General features: G+C 38.8%; 1 protein-coding gene across 1 annotated transcript in view; it reads right to left on the bottom strand.

The window, feature by feature from the left end:
- Positions 1-10833: 10833 nt before the first annotated feature.
- The window catches only part of LOC101600236 (cytochrome c oxidase subunit 7B, mitochondrial), a 67105-nt gene continuing 55893 nt past the window's right edge, over positions 10834-22045 (bottom strand). Inside the window, exon 2 of the mRNA XM_004658842.2 lies at positions 10834-11232. Within this exon, the coding sequence (XP_004658899.1) occupies positions 10932-11174 (243 nt within the window). The 5' untranslated portion in view covers positions 11175-11232 and the 3' untranslated portion in view covers positions 10834-10931. The remainder of the gene's footprint in view (positions 11233-22045) is intronic.

Here is a 22045-nt window from a genome sequence, read left to right as displayed (position 1 = left end):
TGTTTGAGTAGTTCCCTAGCATCCTCAGTCCCACAAAAAAAAAGTGGGCAGTGGACTGGAGAGATGGCTGAAAGGTTAAGGTGCTTGCCTGCAAAAATAACGACCCAGGTTCAGTTCCCCAGTACGTGCATAAAACCAGATACTCAGTAGTGCATGCATCTGGAGTTCATCTGCTGTGGCAAAAGGCCCTGGCATGGCCATTTACTCTCTCTCTCTCTCCCCTTGCAATACATAAAAATACTTTGTAACTTGGGGAGTACCTGTCTACCTTATTCTCCTTCAAGGGACAGAGATGTTGTTGGATGAGGTCACCTGGATTCCAGAATCAATAGCACTTCTTAGGATAGATCCTGAACCCTGGTGAGAGTAACTATCCATGATGAGGCTGCTCACTAGAGAAGTGATCATCACCTGATAATCAGATTGACACTTTGCAGAACCAAAACTGAGCTAATGTTCAACCAGACTAGACCTTCACGTACTTAATCATGCAGAGCTCTCGCTCTCTGCCTTAATTGTTCTCTATTTGGATTTAAACCCCATGTCAGTACTTGAAGACAGACTTGGGTTCCTTGAGCACCTTTGTTTCCTCTTCCCAGTTGGCCACATTGAATACAACTCCTTTTTCTGATTATTATCATTACTTGTTTCTGAAATCAGCCAGTAAGCACAGGAACTAAAGCTTAGCTTGTTTGAGGTTTCTGGAGTCTAGGCATTTACTCTAAGAATTCCACTTAGATACATAACCATACAAAGATTAACTTTTATTATTTATGTGAGAGAGACAATGAGGTGCCAGGGCCTCTAACCATTGCAAATAAACTCCAGATGTATCCATTGCCTTGTGCATTTGGCTTACATGGGTCCTGAGGAATTGAACCTGGGTCCTTTGTCTTTGTAGGCAAGTCACCACTAAGTCATCTCTCTAGCCCAAACATAAGTTTTGGCTCATGCTTTTGCTTTGTCAAATACAAGAACATGAAAAATGATTCATATTTGGAACTAACTCATTTGAAAAATGATTTTTAAACATTTTTTTCTACAAGCTTTCTAATCTCTAAAATTCTATTTCAGGGGCTGGGGAGATGACTCAATAGGTAATGGTGCTTCTTTGCAAAGCCTATAAGCTGGGGTTCAATTCTCCAGCTACTCAAGTATAGCAGGAAAGGCATTCATTTGCATACGAGACCCTGGCATCGTACACACACACACACACACACACACACACACACACACACACACACCATACCGTGCAAGTAAACAAAATTTAAAACACAAAATAAATCCTATGCCACAAAGTAATGATCTTGTATTTTAAGAGGATTTATTCCTAATCCAAAGCACTACTGATTCATAGAGGGTGGAGAGCACAGACTATAAGCTGAGTAATTGTGTAAGGATGCAATTAATAAGTAAAGCTCAGTAAACAACATCACCCTAAAATTGTATGATTATCACAAAAGGTTGTGAATAATGTCATATTTTTCTGACAATTATCATGAAACTTCAAAGTGGTTTTTAACAGCACTTTTGTGATTTTACATGATTCAATACTTTGAAGTGCATAATGTTCAGCAAATTAAAAATATTGTTCATTTTCTTGATGTTGATTAGATTCAACTGACAAAATTTTGATGCAGTTTGTTGCATCGTGATAAAGTAAAATAATCAACTTTTCTTTGGTTGGTTTTGAGGTAGGGTTTTGCTGTATCCCACACTGATATGGAATTCACAAAGTAGTCTCAAGCTGACCTCAAACTCACAGTGATCCTCCTACTCTGCCTCCCCCCCAAGTGCTGGGATTAACATTTTTGTTAATTTGGCAGAACCACTTGTTTTTGGAGTTTTTAGGGTAAAAGCCTAGATTCTGGCAGCCTCCGAAGCTTGGCCCGGTCTCTGGTTCCAATATAGCAAATACAGAAAGAAACACTGAAGAACAAAGGGAGATTTATTCAGTGTGGATACACTGGAGTGAGGAATACATCTGGAGTCCAGTGACCCAAGTCCATCTTCAAAGTCCTGGTGTAAGAATTAGGTTTAACTAGAGGAAGAATTGGGGCAAGGACAAGAGGGGATTAAGTGGTTCTGGTCAAGGTGTCATCCAGCCCATCATCAGCTCAGTTCGGGTTCCACAAGCTTCCCAAGACGTCCAGTGGCCGTCACTGTTTGAGAATGCTCGTTCCCAGTGTGTGATCACATCTCCTCTGGGGTGCATGGTCACTCTTGTGATGTGTCTGTTTTGTTCTTCCTGGAATCCAAGGTAACTGCACAGTATAAGATGACTTACCTCTGTTCCTTTCAGTCTCAAAAGGGATGAGGTGGGCTGGAAAGTTCTTGAATGATTAGTTTGCAAATGTACAGAGGTAAACGAGTGGCAGAGTGAAAGAGACACACGAAAAGTAGGCAGAGATGCTGAGCATTTATCTTACTTTTATTTGCCTGGTGGGTCCATGCATTTTAGCAAAAACAGCTTCTAAGTGGCTGTTTCAAATTCTTAGGCTTATTAAACGTCCCACATTGTGACATTAGAAAAATCAATAGACATGCAATTCAAATTTACTTGTATCTCAGATATATTCATTTGATATGTTAACAAGCTATTTTTTTCACTTATATATGGAAGTAAGTAGTTTCTTACCAAGAATTAACTTGTAAATAATTTCTTTAAAGTGGGTGTGATGTCAGAAGTCTTAGTATAGGGCTGGAGAGATGGCGTAGCAGTTAAGCGCTTGCCTGTGAAGCCTAAGGACCCCGGTTCGAGGCTCGGTTCCCCAGGTCCCACGTTAGCCAGATGCACAAGGGGGCACACGCGTCTGGAGTTCGTTTGCAGAGGCTGGAAGCCCTGGCGCGCCCATTCTCTCTCTCTCCCTCTATCTGCCTTTCTCTCTGTGTCTGTCGCTCTCAAATAAATAAATAAAAATTTTTAAAAAAAAAAAAAGAAGTCTTAGTATAACCAGCTAGGGAAAAGAGCTTTTCCTGAGGAGGGAGCAGATGAGGGAAATTTTGGACTGTTGCTCTCTGAACCTCATTACCGTCCTCATAACATCAGACGATGTAGTCATAATGGTACCCACATACTCTTATCACAGTAGTAATACTGGGAATCACAGTTATGTAAAGTTGGAGTAATTGAAGGTTATTTCTAGTATATGTCCCTCTTACATAACAAGAGATGAATGTTTCTTTAAGATATAAAGTATAACGACCCTGGCAGATAGCTCAACAATTGCTTGCTTGCAAGACCTTCCAACTCTGGACAGATTTTCCCCAAATCCATATAAATTATAATGCCAAGTGGTACATGCATCTGCAATCCCAGATACACCTTACAATGACAGGCAGAACCAGGAAAATCTGAATATTTCAGGCCAGTTAGTCTGAAGCATCTTTGCAGTTTGACAGTTTGCAAGAGAACCTGTCTCAAAGAAGGTGGAGAACAAACACGTACAGTTGTCCTCTGACTTCTATACGTGGACCACGAAAAGTGCAGATATGTGTACATGCACAAATTAATTTAAACCATAAAGGTATTTTTTAATTAAACTAAAAATAAATAGTATGTGTCTCAAATTATGTCATAACTCTAAGCCTATCTTGACCTGAAATAAGAAAAATGCCTTAGAAATATTGTTTTCATATTATTTTCCTGGCTTAAAAAAATAAATCAAAGTCTGATTACATCTACAGAAGTTTGCTATATACCCATTCTGTTTTGCAGCAGGTAAGTTTAAAAGCTGCTTACTTTAGCATCATTTCTATGGTAGCATAAGGAGTCATGTCATGTCATATATGCATTTAATTTAATCAGATTTGACTCTATAGGTTTTGGAGTAAACAAAATGACAGGGACAGAGACAGAGAAAAGGCAAGCTGAGACAGAAAGGTGAAGGGAGTAAGCCTGGGTGACAGATGCAGGTGATAAGGCAAAGGAAAAAGGACAGTGAAGCTGAATACCGGACTGAAAATTCCATCTGTTGTTCCGCTTAGAAAAATCAAGCTTGCTCTCACAAGGGCATGTCCTCACACTTTGTGTGGCACATCTAGTACACAACTATATGTGTCTTGGCAAATAAGTAATACTAGATACATTTTGTAAATGTACGACAGAAAATGATCTTGAAATGGATTGAAATGTGTTTTAATTTTGAAAAATGTTAGCAGCATGTTGGGAAAATTCCCATTATATGAAGTGTCTCCCTCGTTCTAATTCATTTGACTCAAGCTTGAAAGTACAATCTCAAAATCAAATCTTTGGAGATCAGAGGAATACTGGAAAAGGGATAACCCCATATCATACATGTTCAATCTTGATTGGAGTTCTTGATATCAGATGATGTGGCAGCTGTGCCTATCTTCTGGGTCCTAGAACAGTACCAGCCCTGTACAGCTGAAACTGTCATCAATGCTGTCACCATCCTTTATAATCTTAACCAGATAAAAATGTATGATTACTCATTAAGCATTTACCTTGAGGTAAATTTATCAGTTAATGTGTATAAAATGAGCATTATTTCCCTGTACTGTATCATAGGAAAATGGGAGAAATGAGCCAGGCTGCTGTGAGTTGAGCTCTGATCACAGATCTTTCTGGATTTAAAATGTCCTTTACTGTAGGAAAATTGTCTTTAGTACATACAGCTAACAAGAACAATATATAAAACCAACAGTGGACAGGATGTTGTTTGCAAAACTCTATTTTATTTCTTCTGTTGGCATATTTATCACTTGAATGTTCTTGTTTATGAAGTGGTCTTACAGCTCTACTTCATACACAATGTAAAGGAAACCCCCATTCTTCTGGTTGTTGCATTTGTCAGACACACATCAGTTATGGCTGTGTGTCTGATTGGAAGATCTTTCATTTCAAGAAAATGTGAAATGTTTCCATGGAGATCAGCTTGAGATAGCCCAGTGACGAACTTCTTAGCTATAATTTCACACTGGTTTCTATGGTTTCCAGATAGGAGAAGAAAATGAAGTTGCAGATTTTTTTTGTAATGTAAAAGGTTATTGGAAAATAAGAGACACTGCTCAAATTAATATCATGTCCTCTGGGAAAGCAACTGCTGTTACTGAAAAACATGAACGATTTTCTGACATATGCATGCATTTTTCTTTACTTGGAATATATAACTACTCTGATACTTAGGCAATTTCCAAGACTGTCAGGAAACTTTCTTTCATCACGAAAATTTGTTTTAGCAATTGTTACGGATACCTGCCTGGTAATCTCCGCATTTCTTGCACCACTTCTTTAAAGATGTTGGACAGGACCTGAGTCAAATCAGCAAAGGGGATGGGATCTCTCTTTTCCACCATTAATACCTGAAGTCAGGACTCACATTTGGGGGACAGGTCTGTTGCTGATAAGGCTGTGTTATGAAGCAAGGCTGCTCAGAAACCAGACTCATCAAACACACACCATTCTTTTGGCTCTTTTACTTAAAATTCTTACAACAGCAAGCATGTAACTTCAGCATGTATTTTCCCACTTACTTTCACCATGGGGGTTACCATCAGGGTTATTTTTCTTGGGAATTTGGTGAATTTAAATGGGACTAGTACACTAAAAGTCCCAATTATAAATGATTTCCATAGCTAATAAACATGTGTTTATTGGAATAAATTACCAGCTTCTGAACATTATAGAATTACTATAAATTTCAAGTTTGTGAATCATTTACTCTTGTAATAATATACACATGATAAGATCAACTTTTCCCTTATTATTCATAGCCACAGCCCAGTGACAAAGTGTAGCTCAGCTTTTCCTAATAAGAAGATGAAATTCCAAATGAAGTTCCCCACCTAGCCTGACAGCAAACAAGTGTGTATGGTATTTGTCAAGTAGTATGTGTTTATAATAATATGTAGTATGGTAAATTTCCATGATGTGAAATACCGTGAGAATTATGTTGTGGTTAGTAATTTGATGCATGGAGAACAATACAATGGTTTTCAGCTAAGGATTTATGTATCGTCCGAGTATAATTTACAGTGGGAAAGGTTAGACATAGCAGATGGTTCACCAACTGCTCTCTGATTGGATCTGAGGCTCAGGTAGAGCTGCAGAGGAGGTGGCTGGAAGAATGTAAGAGCCGAAGAAAGGGGAGGAGAGCTTTGTGATAATGTCTTCCAGACTCAACGTGGTTGTAGCATTCATGATTCACAGTGGCTGGTTCTACCCACACAAGACCTGCTTCATAGTAAGGAAGAAAATGAAGATATCAAAATAGACCATGGATTAGTTGGAAAGGAGGAGGGATTCAGTGGAGAGGGGATAAGGGAGGGGGACAAAGGAGAGTGATGGGAGATGATTATGATCATAGTTTATCAATTTTTTATTATAAAGGAATAAAAAAGATTGAGGTGAACAACTGAACATGATACCTAACATCAACCTCTGCCTCAACAAACACACACTCACACATGTTCACCACATCCTGTATACATACATATAAGCATGCATACAAATGCACACCAAAAAAAAAAAATAAATAAATAAGTGAAGAGCTAGAGAGATGGCTTAGCAATTAAAGTACAATTAATTTAGCAAAGCCCAAGGACACTAGTTCAATACCCTAGTACCCACGTTAGCCAGATGCACAAGGTGGCACATGTGTTTGGAGTTCATTTGCAGTGGTTAGAGGCCCTGGTATGCCAAATCTCTATCTGCCTCTCACTCATAAATAAGTAAATAAATATTAAAATATAAGTTAAAAAAAGAAATCCAATTTACAGCCAAATACAACATATGTCACATGCTATGAGTCACTTATCTCCGTTATTTTTCCTTTTACTGGTAGAGCAGTACAACTGCCTCTTGATGAGTTAGTTCTTGCAAAGGTTAGATGACACATGTCAAAGGTTTAACTAATGCAATCTTGGGAGTTGGATATACTCTAAATAAGGAAATGTATAGTCCAAAGTTCCTGGAACCAGGACTTACAGGTCTGTAAACTAGTAAGTGAACACAAGTGGTTCCTTGTACCACTACCTCATGTGATCCACTAATGAAATGTTTAATTTCTATTCCCAAGATGTTAAACTTGACTGATCAACAAGTCTGAGGCTTTTTACCAGGGGTCACAGAAATGGCATTCTTAAGCTGGATATCAATGCTATGCCATATGAGGACACTGTGTTCTTTCGTTGGAAGTCAGCAAGTGTAAGTTCGAGCTACAGGCACAATCACTTAAGGCAAAAGTAAGCTTTCCTGCTGTCTTCCTGAAATGTGTGGTTATGATGACTGAACTGATATCAGGATGTCACAGGTATTTTAGTGCCTAACTGTTAACTTAAACTTCTACCACACTGAGTTTCTTTCATCTGCTTTTCATTGCTACAGCACAATGTCCGCAGAAGCCAGTTATCAAAGAAAGTATTATGTAGCTCATCATCAGCAAGTTCAAAGTCCATGCATAAACATGCTGCCCCATGATTGTGTTCTGAGGCAGAGTATACTGTAGTGCATCACAGCAAGAGAGCGAGCACAAGAGCTACATCACCAAAGAGGAAGCACAACAGACTGGCATCCAGAATCTCTCCCAAGAACCCAAGGACCTCCCACCAGACCTCTCATTCCAAATGCCCCGACCCAATGTACAAAGCCTGCAACATATGGGCCCTGGTGAGTTAAATTCAACAGTTAAACCACAGCATTTATATTCCTTTTCCCCTGTATGGTCTCAAGTGAAGGTTAGTAACCAAAGGAAAATGGATGAGATAGGAAACGAGGTTTGTGTCAAACACAGAGTATGTTGGCAGCTTGCATGCTCTGCTCTGGATCATCTTGCCTGCTTCACTGTATTCCACTGGACCTGGATTCCAATGACTTCTTTTCTCCTTCAGTGTCTCTGGGCCAGATGAGTTCAGTCCCTTGAGAAGGGCACCACCTTATCCTGTCCATCTTCCAAGTGATCTCAAAGTCAAACAGGAGTGAACTCCACTTTGTACTGAGGGTTCAAATGCATCCCTCCCAACTTCTGTGGGTCCGGTCTCCCCTCCTTCACACTCCACCTTCCTGCTTTACTGGTTGTCTGCTTCCTATCACACAGAGCCAAACACTTCCAACTCCCACATCTGCATGCATTACGATTCCCATAATTAACCCTATGTTCTTTCCTACTCATACTGTTTCTGCCTCTCAGACTAGACCTGTCTGATCTAATTGTTATGCAGAATATAATAAGGTAACATCCACAGAAATGTGACACAAGGAAGAGAAAACTCACACAATAGGGGAAAAAAAAGCAAAGGCAATAGGGCAACTTCATTAGTAAACAAAAATATAAATTAAAGTGTTCTATTATTTAAACTCATTAAAGAAGCAAATATTAAAATTTCTGACACATCTAACCACTGTGGAGAATAATTAGAAATACTGGCATAGTGTTTCCACTTCTGTTTCTAGAAGGAACCACAGAGCTAAGACAGTCCCTAAGGATCTCTGTCAGGTAATCACGCCCTGTATGGGATTCTCCTCTAAGGTAAGAATTTGATTTAATTACTTTCTCCCAGGGAACAGATTATTATAAAGGTGGTAAGATTGTTACTTGTAAGATTAGGTACAAAAAGAATGTAATTTCTGTGCTGGAGAGATGGCTTAGCAATTAAGTCACTTGCAAAGACTAAGGAGCCAGGTTCTATCCCCCAGTACCCAATGTAAGCCAAATGCATAGAATGGTGCACAACCTAGAGTTAATTTGAAGTACCTAGAGGACCTGGTGTGTCCATTCTCTCTCTTTCTCCCTCTCTCTTGTAAATAGATAAAATATATTTTTAATAATATGACTTCTATTTAGGGCATCTACTTTGACATGGAAGGATGTCAGTCAGGGACCATGAGCTTCCCTATGTAAAGTCTGACACGACAAAGATCTGATATGTTCAATAGTACCTGACAACTGAAGCTAGTCAACAAGCATGGAAGTCTGGACTAGATCCTCCCTGAGGTATTGCTATACATGATTGTAGCTGTTGGACACTACAGAAATACTAGTTCCTGGACCAGAGGCCCCCAGCTAAATTATGCTCAGATTCCAGACTATCAGAAAATGTGGAGTACCAAGTGCTTTAGAACAAAGTTTATAAAACTTAAGATCACCACTAATTCAATTACATACCTCAGAGGAAATCAAATACCTATTTTTTATTATTTCACTTTTTGTTTATTTGAAAGAGAGAGAGATGGGGCAGACAGTGGGTGTTCCAGGACCTCCAGCTGCTGCAAAGAAACTCCAGACACATATGTCACTTTGTGCATCTGGTTTATGTGGTTCCTGGATAATCAAACCTGGGTCCTTTGGCTTTGCAGGCAAGTGTCTTAACTACTAAGCTATCTCCCAAGCCAGATATTTCTATTTTTAAAAACTATTTTTATTCATTTGGAGAGACAGAGAGAGAAAGAGGCAGATAGAGAGAATGGATGCACCAGGACCTCCAGCCACTGCAAACAAATTCCAAATGCATGTGCCACCCTGTCCATCTGGCTTACATAGGTACTGGGGAATTGATCTTGTGTCCTTAGGCTTTGTAGGCAAGTGCCTTAACTGCTAAGCCATTTATCTAGTCCTTAAACTATTTTTATTTATACATTTGGAAGCAGCGAGAAAGAGAAAAAGAGAGAGAGAGAGACAGAGAGAGAGAGGGAGAGGAGAGTGCGCACATGTGAATGGGCCCGCCAGCCACTGCACACAAACTAGACACATGCACCACTTTATGCCTCCTGCTTTACATGGGTATTGGGGAATCAAACCCTGGTTATTAGGCTTTGCAGGCAGGTGCTTTAATGGCTCAGCCATCCCTTCAGCCCCCAAATTCCTATTTTTAAGTGAGTAATATGAATTACCTAAAGTCATAATTATTAACTGAAAGCCTCATCTACCAGGCCTTCTTCTAGGAATAGTAATGAAAAGTGCTCCAAGCTTATGATCTTTTAGATAGTTTCTCAAACCCGCAGACAAGTTAAGTAAACTCTATCTTGACTGTCAGATGTTAATGAGAGCTAGAGAGATAAAGAAAAGAGCAGGAGAGGTAACATGAGGGCAAAAGCAAGGTAAAGATGATGTGAACAAAATCCAAGCAAGAGTGAGAAAGCAACGCACATAGGATCTGAAGTGTGCTCTATGCACAAGAGGCTCTGGAAACATGGAGATGCAGGGCCCTTGTGCCTGTCTAAGGACTCGAGTGTTTGCTCTAGAAACAAACAAAGAGCTACTGGCTTTTGAAGACAGAAGTGACATCACAAACTATGCTTTGAAGCGCTCTCTCCAAGGGCCGGGGCTGTGGGAAGGGGGCTTAGCTAACAGAGGCCTTGCTTAGTTAGCACCACTGACCCCCTGGGTGAGATCTCCAGCTCTGCGTGTGACGATGCACACTTGTAATGAAAGCACTTAGCAAGTGCAGACAGGAACATGAGAGGCTGAAAAGATCATCTTCACTCACATACAGTGAGTTCAGGGCCAGTCTGTGCAACATGAGACCCTGCCTTAAAAAAAAAAGTATCCTCCCTCTGCTTCACTGCTCAGGGCAAGAGCAGGCACAGAAGTGAGGAAACTAGTTGAAAGCTTTGATTATAATTTCAGTGAGAGTGTGCCGGTGCAGAACACAGTGGGGAAAAAAACAAGAAGGAAAGTGGTCAGCTTCTGAAAATCATGCAAAGAATATTCAACAGGGTTCAACTAAGTTGACTTGTCAAGTGTGTGTGTGTGTGCATGTGTGTGTGTGCGAACGCACACTGGAGAATATGTTCTTCTCAACCCCTTATAATCTACACCCACTGCTAGTGCATCACAGGCAGGAACTGAAAGGATTCATTGGTGGTTTCAAATGAACTTTATTTCTTTCTTATGCTATATTTTCATAAGGGGCTTAATGCTCACATGGCAAGTGGGTTTTGTGACAATTCTTTATTACATGAATTGTAAGAATTAGTCATAATTCCACCTTTTGGGGGTAACTCTGCCAACAGGAGACAGGTTCCATTTCACTCCCATCTGTGTTATGTAAAACCCGAAGGTGACCACACAGAAAAAGAAGCCACTAGTGAGCACAGCATTGCCATATTTGTCATGAAAATCCTGGTTCTGCTTTGTGTGGCTCCATCTCACCATCATCTGCTGAACACTTCGAGTCTGGAGGCTGCTGAGGGCGGATCTGGCCAAAGAAATCATCCTCCAGGTATGATAGACCTGCACACAGTGGCAGCAACTGGTCTTTTGTCGCAGAGATCTAGAAAAACAAGCACACAATGGGCCTTGTCATTTGATGTGCATTCAGCCCCTCCCTCTTGGAGTGCTGGCACAGCTCCTCCCTCAGCGTGGTAGCAGAGGAGCGTGAGCTTTGATATCATGATGTCTGGGCTGAAATTTCAGTTCTGCCACTGGAAGTAACATAGTCTTGGGAAATTATTGAAATGCTTTTTATTTCATTTTCCTCAATGTTAAACTGAAAGTATACAGTGGAGATTACATGTGATAATCCAAAACAGATGAACAGCGAAGTACACTCTGCACAGTCATCTTTTCTACTCAGCAAAAACAAGCAGTGGCTTGCTCCATAGGTGGTCTGCGAAGGACTGCCCAACCATCCCACTAGTCCAAGAACCTGTCCATTCATGGCTTCTGTGAAGTCTTTTCCAAGCCTTCCTATGCCGAACACACCTCATCACTCCTGGGTACCACCCTTTAGAATGATTGCAACACACATGACAGATTATCTTCTCTGTGTATAATTTAATATTTGAAGCAGAGAAAGGACCAAGTTCTCAAATCCGCTCTGCTGACCCCGTATGACAACAGCATCCCTACTCTCAATGTCTGTCAGACATACACCTGCATTAGAGTATACTTAGTGTTATATACACTATGGTTTCTGGAAAACGTGTAACACGATGATCACAGAATTACACAGAATTGTGTGACAGAACATCCTGGCTCTTTATCAATTTTGCTGTCTACTAGAGAAGCAATCATATCCTCCCCCTCCCAAGGTAGGGTCTTGCTCTAACCTAGGCTGACCTGGATTTCACTATACAGACTCAGGCCGGCCTTGAATTTACAGTGATCCTCCTACCTCCCTGCCTCCCAAGTGCTGGGATTAAAGGTGTGTGACACCACGCCTGGCCATTTTTGCTAAACCGACTCCATAGTTTTACACTCTGCAGAATGCCATACATTTATAATTATAACGTTCTAGAGGCTTTTCAGATGGAGTTATTTAATTTAGCAATATGCATTTGAGTTTTCTGGATTTGTTTCAGGGCTTAAGAGTGTGTGTGTGTTTCCTTTTTAGTGTAGCAGTTAAGGTAAGCATTATTAACACTTTCTTACTGAAGAATATACTTGTTTTTAAGTTTTGGCATTACGAGTAAGAGTGCAATAAACATCTATGCAGGTTTCATGCATGACTAAGAGTTCACCTACCTCACAAATATCCTAGTATTGGCAGACTAGATGGGAACATGTTAGTTTCATAGCTGCACCACTCTGTCCTCCCACCAGTGATGAATGGCCATTGTTCCCACACTCACCATCACACAGCCTGTCAGTGTTTCTCTTAACCATTCATAAACACTACTTAATTTGCAACTCCCTACCTAGAACTAGATGGTGCTGAGCATCTTATGTGCTTATCTCACATCTGCATATACACGTTGCCTGTTTCAAATTTTTGTCCATTTATAATCAAGCAGCGATTTCATTTTTATTGAGTTTTGTGGGTTCTTCACAACATTTGAATCACAGTCTTCTATCAGATGTCTTTTGTAATATATCAATCTTAGCCTATAGCTTGCCTAGCCACTCTAGACTCTTTAGACTGTAAGTTTGCCAAAAGTCAAGTATCGAAAATTTCCAATCAACCATAGCAAAGAACATTTTGAACAGATCTAAAATATAAAACAGTAATATCCCCATAAGAAGCTATAATAACTAATAAGAACAAGTCAAAAAAGCTGATGTATACTTCATTATAGCTTTTCAACAGTTATTTAAAAGAACTCAAGAAATCTAGAAGCCAAGATAGCCTGCAGAATTCTATTGCTTTTCCTTCCTTTGTGTAAGCTGTCAAGCAGTGTCCAGCCTTCAGCAATGACGTGTGTGAGCTGAGGCCCAAATGCAGTCAGCATGGACACGAAAAAGGCCTGAGGTCAGTACTTGTAAAATATAACGGTTGAGACTGGCCAGTTCAAAAGACTGTATTTCCAATTTAGAAAACAAGACCTTAAGGTTCTCCATTATTTCCTACCATATGGTAAAATGATACTTTTCAAGAATGTGACAAAGAAGGCAAACACAGTTGCATTAAGATTTTTTCTGAAGTTCTAATATTTGAAGTTGTCTCTTATTAGCCATAAACCCATCTCAAGGCACTAGAGTTGTAATTTGCATTGAATTCACAGTAAGCTGTAAGTCCAAGTCGGGCAGGTACAGACTTTATCCAATGAAAAAAAAAAACATCTATGTTGCACATGGCTTTCAGTCTTAAGGAAGAAAGATCATCAGAAGATAACTTGTGATAACTGGTCTCTAGTGGTTCTGTGGCTTGTACATGCTGCTATACATTAGTCTAACTTCATTACTCATGCCCTCACAATGAGACACTGCTACTCACATACTTTGCTTCAACTGATTCTGATTGTTCCCCATAATAACTGCATTCAAACTTTGATTATCCTCCTATCTGTGAAGCTCTTCCATTTGCTCTGAGTTTTCTTATAATTTAGTTTGTTTCCATGGGTCAATTTGATTGGATCAGGAACCAAGACCCAGGGTTCTGGGAAGGTCTATGCATGCATTTCCTGGGAAGATTAGCTGATGGCAGGAGACCTTCCCCAGGGGTGGTGACAGCAACACATTCCAGCAGTGGCCCAGATATAAAGTGGTCTGAGGAAAAAGCAGTATGGCATTTGCCTGCCCAGTGCTGCTTCTCCTGATGGGTGCACCTGCACCCACCCTGTTGCTGCCACCACTTCTGCTGACGCTGGAGCCCAGCTTCTTTGGCTTTTCAATGTGGACAGAAGACCAGTAGTTATCATGGGGCCCATCTTGGACTGAGAAGCTGCTTAGCTTCTCTAGCACATGGTCAGTCATTATTATACTATTCATTCAGTGCCATGTAAATCAATCTAACAAATACCATATATATGGGATATATATAATAAATACCATATATATGGTGTCATATATATACATATATATCATATAATAAGTAAAGTTATATATTAAATTATATATATATGCATGCATATATATATATATATATATATATATATATATATATATATATATATATATATATATATTTTCTACCAGTTCTGTTCCTCTAAAGAACCCTGACTTAATGTACTATTCTTGAGAATTTTCCTGTCATATTCTCTTAGCATTCATGCTATAATTAAAATAGCTATTAGGTTTGGATGTACAACATGCCCTCTCCCAACTCTCATATGTTTGAATACTTGGTACCTTACAAAGGGACAAGTCAGCAAAATTTGAAGCTTTAGTGAGTGAAGCGTAGCTGGAGGAAGTGGATTTCTAGGAAGCAGACCTTGAGGGTAATAGCAAAGACCTTCTTCCGGACCCACCACCATCATATTCAGAAGCCACTCTGGCCCCAAGCCTTCCCATCATGATGAACTGTCCCCTGAACTTCTTTCCTGAATTTGTTTCTGTTAGGGGTTCTGTCACAGCAATGAGAAAAATGAAAAATGCAAATACAGTCTTTCTATTACTGTCCCCTGCTGGCATTAGTGACTTCTGTATCCCTTGCCTTCAAATCTACCTTGATGCTTCTCTTTGCTTATGAAGTGCCCTGGCTGATTAGAGGAAGTTTCCATACTGCTTAATTTAGATGGGCTGTCCCTGCCTATTGTCCAAAGAACTAAAGCTACAAGATCTGGTATCTCTATGAAAGCATAAAGAATGCTTCTCAAGGTAGGTGTGTGATGTAAACAGAATACAGAAAAATGGAAGACAGACTTCTCTAGGTAATAAGAACACAGAAAAGGTTCCCTCATGCCAGTGCCGATAAAATAAATTTGCTCTGAGTAAACAGAATTAAAGGAAGTGAAGTGTTCTGTGAAAATGAAAAGGAAGATTGTGTCATGTATTTTATATAGTAATGTAGAAGCCCAGTTCATAAGAAAGAAACTACTGACCCCAAGAAATTAGCCCCAAGAAAATACATAAGATTTGAAATTCACTGGTAATGGTAGTAATTTCAAAATGATATAATCCATAAAATAAGAAATAATGTAGAAAAACACTAACATTTCTTGAATATATAAATTATATGTCCAGATGCCATGCCAGTATTTTGTACATATGCAGATATAGTGTAGAAAGGGAACTATTTCCATTTTATATTATAAGCACAGATGACAGGACAGGATGCAAACACAAGTCCTTTGATTTTCAATCAAATGGAATTTTCTACAATACTATGTCTTCTTTAGGTATATTTCAACTCTGAATATTGAAAACCAAATATAAACAAGAGGAAAATTAAGAGCAGATAGACTTACAAACTGAAATTCTCTTATTTGAGATCTATAATCACTTAGTCTCTGGGTTAACGTTCTAGCTAAAACCACTGTCTCAATTTCTGTTCAAAATGAGTAGATATTGATGATGTAGCTTTAAGCTGACCTTAGGGAATCAGAATACAGAAAAATCAAAGCACATACTATTGAGGTGCTCTAAGAATAAGTAGGGTTAGATATATGATCAGAAGGAGAAGCAGGATCCTGGAAGGATTTACTGCATGAGCCTAAGAGGGGGAAGCCAGCATTGCCTAGTCTAAGGACAGCTCAATACAAGTCAACAAACAATCATCTTAGCTTAGTTATAAAGCTTGCTGTTTAATTTCAAGAAGAAAATAGAAATGATATCTTACTTCCACACTGTGGCAGATATTACTCTCAAATGTATCGGAGATGATATATTCAAAGGAATTAAGTGATTTCAGGGAGTCTTGGTTTGGAATCAACTGTCACTTTGCTTCAAGTAATTATTTGTCTGAAGTGGAGGAAGTGGATTTTAAGACTTGGGAGAGGCATCACCACCCTTACCTCACTAAATGCCACTTGCATTATGTTACAGCATATCATATTCCAGTGTTGATGTCATAAATATCTCCCTACAGACACTGCAGTGTTTTCAACTTTGTACAACAAAATATGTCTACTTCACTTGTTTTTTATTCATTTCTGTGATAATGGTGAATAAAGCTAGGACCTTGTGCATGTTAAACAAAGGTTCTACCACTGAGCTAAGTGTCCCAACAACCTGATTGTGCATTACTGCCATAATGAATAATGAAATTTGATTCTGTATGGAAGGTAATTTCAAACCTAAGAAAATATGTTTGGCCATTCCCCATCATGGGATGTGGAAAGGTTGCCCATCACCACTTCTTTTCCTGAACTTATCCTTATATGTAAAACGTCATGCAGTGCAACTTAGACAAGTTTGTTAAGTCTACATGGATATTTACCTTTTCTATAAAATACAAATAAAATAAACATGTAAAATTTATGTGGATTTCCCCAAACCTGCCAGATCCAAGAGTCGTCTGAAACTTTGTTATACTGACACAGATTTTTGGACTCTATGTGTAATGTAGGAGAATTCCTGGGGGCAGCCAGAGAACATACATGTCTGACATTAGTTCTCACAAGAGCCATACCATCAAATGTGTTTATGGACCACTGGATCTGATGATCTATAACCTTAGGAACCATTTACTCTTCTAGGACACTGAACGAGCACAGCAGTAACTTCAATCTCTGCTATGGAAAGCAGTAACATAGAAAGCAGTGCCCGAGACCCTAGAGAGTTACAAGCCCCCTGGGAATAAGTTAATCAACAGTTGCATTTGGTAGCATTTAGAACCATTAAAAGCACCAGTGACGCTAGTGTGCTGCTACATAATGAATGATGTATTTTCAAAGTAAAGGCTCCTGGACAACATTACTCAACTGTAGCACCTTCATTTGCACCCCTTTTATGCCTATGTCTTTTTACAGCTTCAGAATATCAATGCAAGGTAAACAAAAGGCATATAACCCGCAGTGCCTTCAGTTCATGGATGTGTTTGCCAGAGGACTCAGATGGTTGCGGTGGGACTTAGTGTACACAGTGAGAAGTGGCTCATCACGACTAGTTAAGCCTTCAGGCTTTTCCTAACAGGAACCACGGAACCCTTTCAGGAAACAGCAGTGCTGCTGGAAATGCTTAACCATGGCTCCATTTTCTGTGTGGCGGTACCATCCCCCAAGCCACTGAATTGATACCCAGTGCAGCTACTTGCTTAAGGCTTTATTTTTTGTTACATTATTAATAATTTTATATAGATCAATTCCACCTGAAAAAAAAAAAAAAAAACAAAAACAAAAACAGAAAGGCAAGTCACAGCACTGAACTGATGTGCCAGGAGGAAGAGTCACCAGAGTGAACACAGAACTTCTGAGCTGATGTTCTCCAAGGTTAAATGTTACCTGAGAGTGGGCGGTCTAAGATATGCATGCTCCCTCACCCTCCACTCAGAGTCAACATCTAAGTGAACAGACCATGTCTACCCCATGCCGAGAGCTGAATGATTCGATCAGGTGCACCCTGGGATGCTCACAGCACTTAATGAGGCAGTTCATCTTACTGCCTTGATCTACCTCATTGGTTCATTCACTAAGTACTCATATGCTTTAATCTCAAAGATTTTTCAACGTCATTCATTCTTCCTTGATAACTAAGAGTAAGAAACAAAGCAGTAACAAGTCAGTTGCATGACTGAAATAATTCTAATGTGTTGGTATTGTTAAACAAGCCCAGTCCACATCTCCAAAGGAATGTTGTTATGTTTATATTACAATACACTTGAAACATCAGAAATGGGTGATCTTCTTGTAAGTAATAATTGTTTTTGATGCTACTGTACAGAAGTTCAGTGAGAAATGGCAAAAGCATAAATATGTGCACTTTCCCAGTCCAGATCCTACTAGGGAGCCACTATGTCTCTACATCCCATTCTTAGCTCTGTATGGCCAGACTTTGGTTCATCAGTGACAACCCATGAGGACCCACCTGAAGCTCAAAGAATTTTCAGTACTTGGATCATGAACTAGAATACAGGAATTGATCTCACTAGCTTTAAAAGGACATAACATTCCACTCACTTGAATACATGATCTCTAAGGTTTACTAGCTTGATACTGAGTCCAATTATAAAATGATCTTATCAGTATTTTCCCACATCATGGGCATATCTCACTAGTTCTATTTGATGGGAGTGACCACCACTTATGAAACTGGCTCCAGTAGCATATAAGTTTGTGAAAATATGTAGGGAACAAAGTAAAATCCTTTTAATGTATTTTCCAAATCTCCATTGGGCCAGCGCCAGCAGATAGACTCCCATCTATAGCTGGTCACAGGGCACTTTCTATAAACTTAGCTGAGGATGTCATGCCATGCATAGCACCATGGTATATTAAAGGGTTTCAGAATAGCTTAGGGGAACACCAAAGAATGACTCTGTGATCCTAATTTTATTACATCATTGTAACCTTTATGATGGCTTAATGGATCCAGAAGATTTCACAAGCGACATAATTTCTTTGTGGGAACTTTTAACATATAACTCAAGGAGTACAGGGTATGGTGGGTGGAGGGTGTCTTAATTACATGCATGGAAGTTATGAAGATTTCTCGAGTATGTGTCTGTAATTTCTATAGTTTTAATATCTGTATAGAACTTATCTTGCCTCCATTCTCTTTTATCCATTGAATCCTTGATGAATAGGAAAAAGTATTATTTTGCAGAGAACATTAGAGTTGCATCAATGGCCGCTCACTGAACCATTTGCAATTTGCATTTAAAACTCGGAATGAAAATGAATAATGTCACTTGTGTCTTTCAGTATTGTCAGCAATAAACTAAAGTAAAAGTAAACATTAAGGTATCCAACTTTCAGATAACAAAGATAATTTAGTTTTAAAAAATGCCAGCTGTTTATAGTTGAATACACTTTACACGCTTTTTGAGGCAAGCACAACAGATTGGCCTTTTTTTATGCAAGAGAACAAGGGTGAATGTGAGACACACACACACACACACAGAGAAAGAGAGAGAGAGAGAGAGAGAGAGGACTGCCAGGACCTCTAGTCACTGTAATTGAACTCCAAAATGCATATGCCACATTGTGTACATGTGTGACCATATTTTTGTGTCACCTTGTGCATCTGGCTTATGTGGGATCTAAAGAGTTGAACATGAGTCCTTAGACTTTGTAGGCAAGTGCCAGCCATAACAGCTAAGCTATCTCTACAGCCTGATATTTGGATGCATTTTTTGAGTACCAAGTAGAACTTAGGGCAGTAAGGATACAATCTAAAATTAATCTCAATGAAATGCCAAATTCAGATTACAATATTTACCACTACAAGATAACCATCTCATCATTGGTTCTGAAATACTGTATTTTTTAGTTTGAGCTTCCATTCTCTCTGATCTAAACTCTGTTCATAATGCAGCTGTGCAGTCAGCCTTCCCGAGTGATTCTTTGTAATGGCCATGACACAGACAACTTAGGAGCACCTGCAGAGGAACCTCACTTAATGAGATGAGCACTGCACAACCCTGAGGTAGTAGAGACATGCAGTCACTTTCCAAGGTGTGTAACAGGGCAGTGCTGTCTTTCACTGCAGTTCTTTTCTTTTTTTCACTTCCATAAAATTTTGGATGCTTTCTGAAATGAGATGTTGACATTTGACTTTTTGTATTTTCCACCCTGGACTCATTATTTGGAATTGAGAAAGATTAGCCAGAGGGGCTAACTTTGGCAAACTATGTTTTCCCCCTATAGATGCTACAGAAGAAACAGCGACATAGGATGCACTTTGCAAAACCTTCTCGTGGGCGTGCTGTTTAGTGAAGAGATGTTTCATTTCAGTTCATTCCTGAAGGAAAGGCACTAAAGAAGAGAGCAAACCTAACAGAGAGGTAGCTATCTCAACATGCAATTCAGATCACAGACTCTTACTTTGAAATAATAAAATTTCTAGCTTGAGAGAAATTATCTGAGTTTAGTTTCTCTTTTGCTAGTCCAGAGAATTTATATTTCCTAATCTAAAAGAGCATTTTAAAACTAATTTTGCAGTGTATAACCATTTAAACATGTTAACTAGAAAACTAAGATTTCTATGGAAATAAGCCATAACTTTTACAAAAGCATATACAGTAAATACAGCTTAAAAGAATTATTCATTAGACATATACTGATGTCTTATAGTACATACTTGGCATACAAATTGTCTGACTGAATGACGAGACATCACTCCAAATTGCCCTTTGGTGTCTGTAGCATTCTTTGGTCACTGACTTGCCATGTAGTGATGAGATGAATGTTAATTGAGAAGGCAGAAAGGAGGCTGGATAGGAGACAGACCCTTCTCTTTCTTTCCAAGACTCACCTTGCTGTCGTTACTTGTTTGATATTTTAGAGAGGCTATCACCGTGTGGCCTAGTCTAGCTCTGAACATACGCCATCTGGTCTGCGCCATCACACCTGGCTCTACTACTCTACTACTCCTCATTTTAATTGACAGAGAAATGGAAATCCAAACTCGAATATGTATTCTTCTGAAGTAGATGACTTATAAAGGAGGTTTAAAGATTTGAGTGTATAATCAATTTGGGACCTGAACCCTTTGTCCAGCTCTAAAACTCACAACATTGAGAGAGGTGTCATAGGAGTAACAGAATGTTAATAGAAGAAGTAGGTCAAATAGATACTGAGTCACATCTCCCAAATAAATGATGATATGCACAACAGAGCTACAAGTTCTTAGAAGGTAGGAATAAAAGCAGAGAAGTTTATTCATTAAGTGATAGCAGCCAGGAGACTAGATTAAATGTAGTTTAGCTTCCACATCTAACATTTTGCTATATGTCTACAATTTAAAATAAATAGTTTTATCACCTCAGAGAAGAAGTCAATACTAAGGGCAATTAGAGCTGTGAAAGAATGGACACATGCACACCTTTTCTTCTACAACTTGTTTCCAGAACTGAAAGGTAACATTTTAAGAATTTACTCCATGAGAAAATCTACAGAAAACTCTAAACAGTGATTACTTAGTTACTTAAATGTGATACAGCTGAACTCCTATTAAGTGATGGGAGTCTGCTAAATAAACACCGGGATTACAAATACTAAGTAAGAGTTGTTTGTTCTTTCTAAGGATGCTCTATTAGAAGAACAGATGGAAAAGTAATCATATGATATCTAGATGTGGTCCGGATATAATGTCACCAAAAATTAAGAGATCCTCTATCCTACCAAAAGATTCCAGTATCAACTCCATGAAGTAACTAACCAATGCTTAATTTAAATCCTAAAATAGATTAAGAGTGAAAAATAGAGCTGGAAAAGTTTGCTTATTCAAGGCTTTTCTCTCTATGTATCAAAGAAAAAATCTGGGTTTTCAAACATTCACCCCTTAAAAGTGACCTTCACGTCTATCATATACAAATCAGAATTATTTCCCTTTATTTCATACTCATAAAAGCAGAATATGTAATGATAGGCATCATACTCAACATTCTTTTTGGCTTTTTGCCAGTGTTATAATACACTGCATTCTTGACTGAGCATCATAGTGTAATCACCACAAAACTTTGTTTTAATGCTATAAAATAATATGTGAAAAGCCTCAGAGACTTCTTGGAGGATATAATTTATAAAACTAAATAAAAACAAAATATCAGAGATAAACTTTTTAAAATCTAATTTTGTTTAGAATTATCAATCATCACAATGGACCCATTTGCATGAGTTCATGATGCTGCAGCATCACCTCAATTTCACACATCACATTAAATAGCCAGAAAAATAAAGAAAGATAATTTTTATAATTAAATCCAGTATTTTTATGCTAACTGAGAATTAATAAGAATATTTTTAAAAACATGGAATTTATGCTGGTAAACTCAGTAATAGCCATGATCTATACTACTTTCACCCACAAGGAGAACTAAACCGTAT

Source organism: Jaculus jaculus, chromosome 11 (genome assembly GCF_020740685.1).
Source record: "Jaculus jaculus isolate mJacJac1 chromosome 11, mJacJac1.mat.Y.cur, whole genome shotgun sequence".
Lineage (NCBI taxonomy): Eukaryota > Metazoa > Chordata > Mammalia > Rodentia > Dipodidae > Jaculus > Jaculus jaculus.
This window is presented reverse-complemented; position numbering and strand designations above follow the sequence as displayed.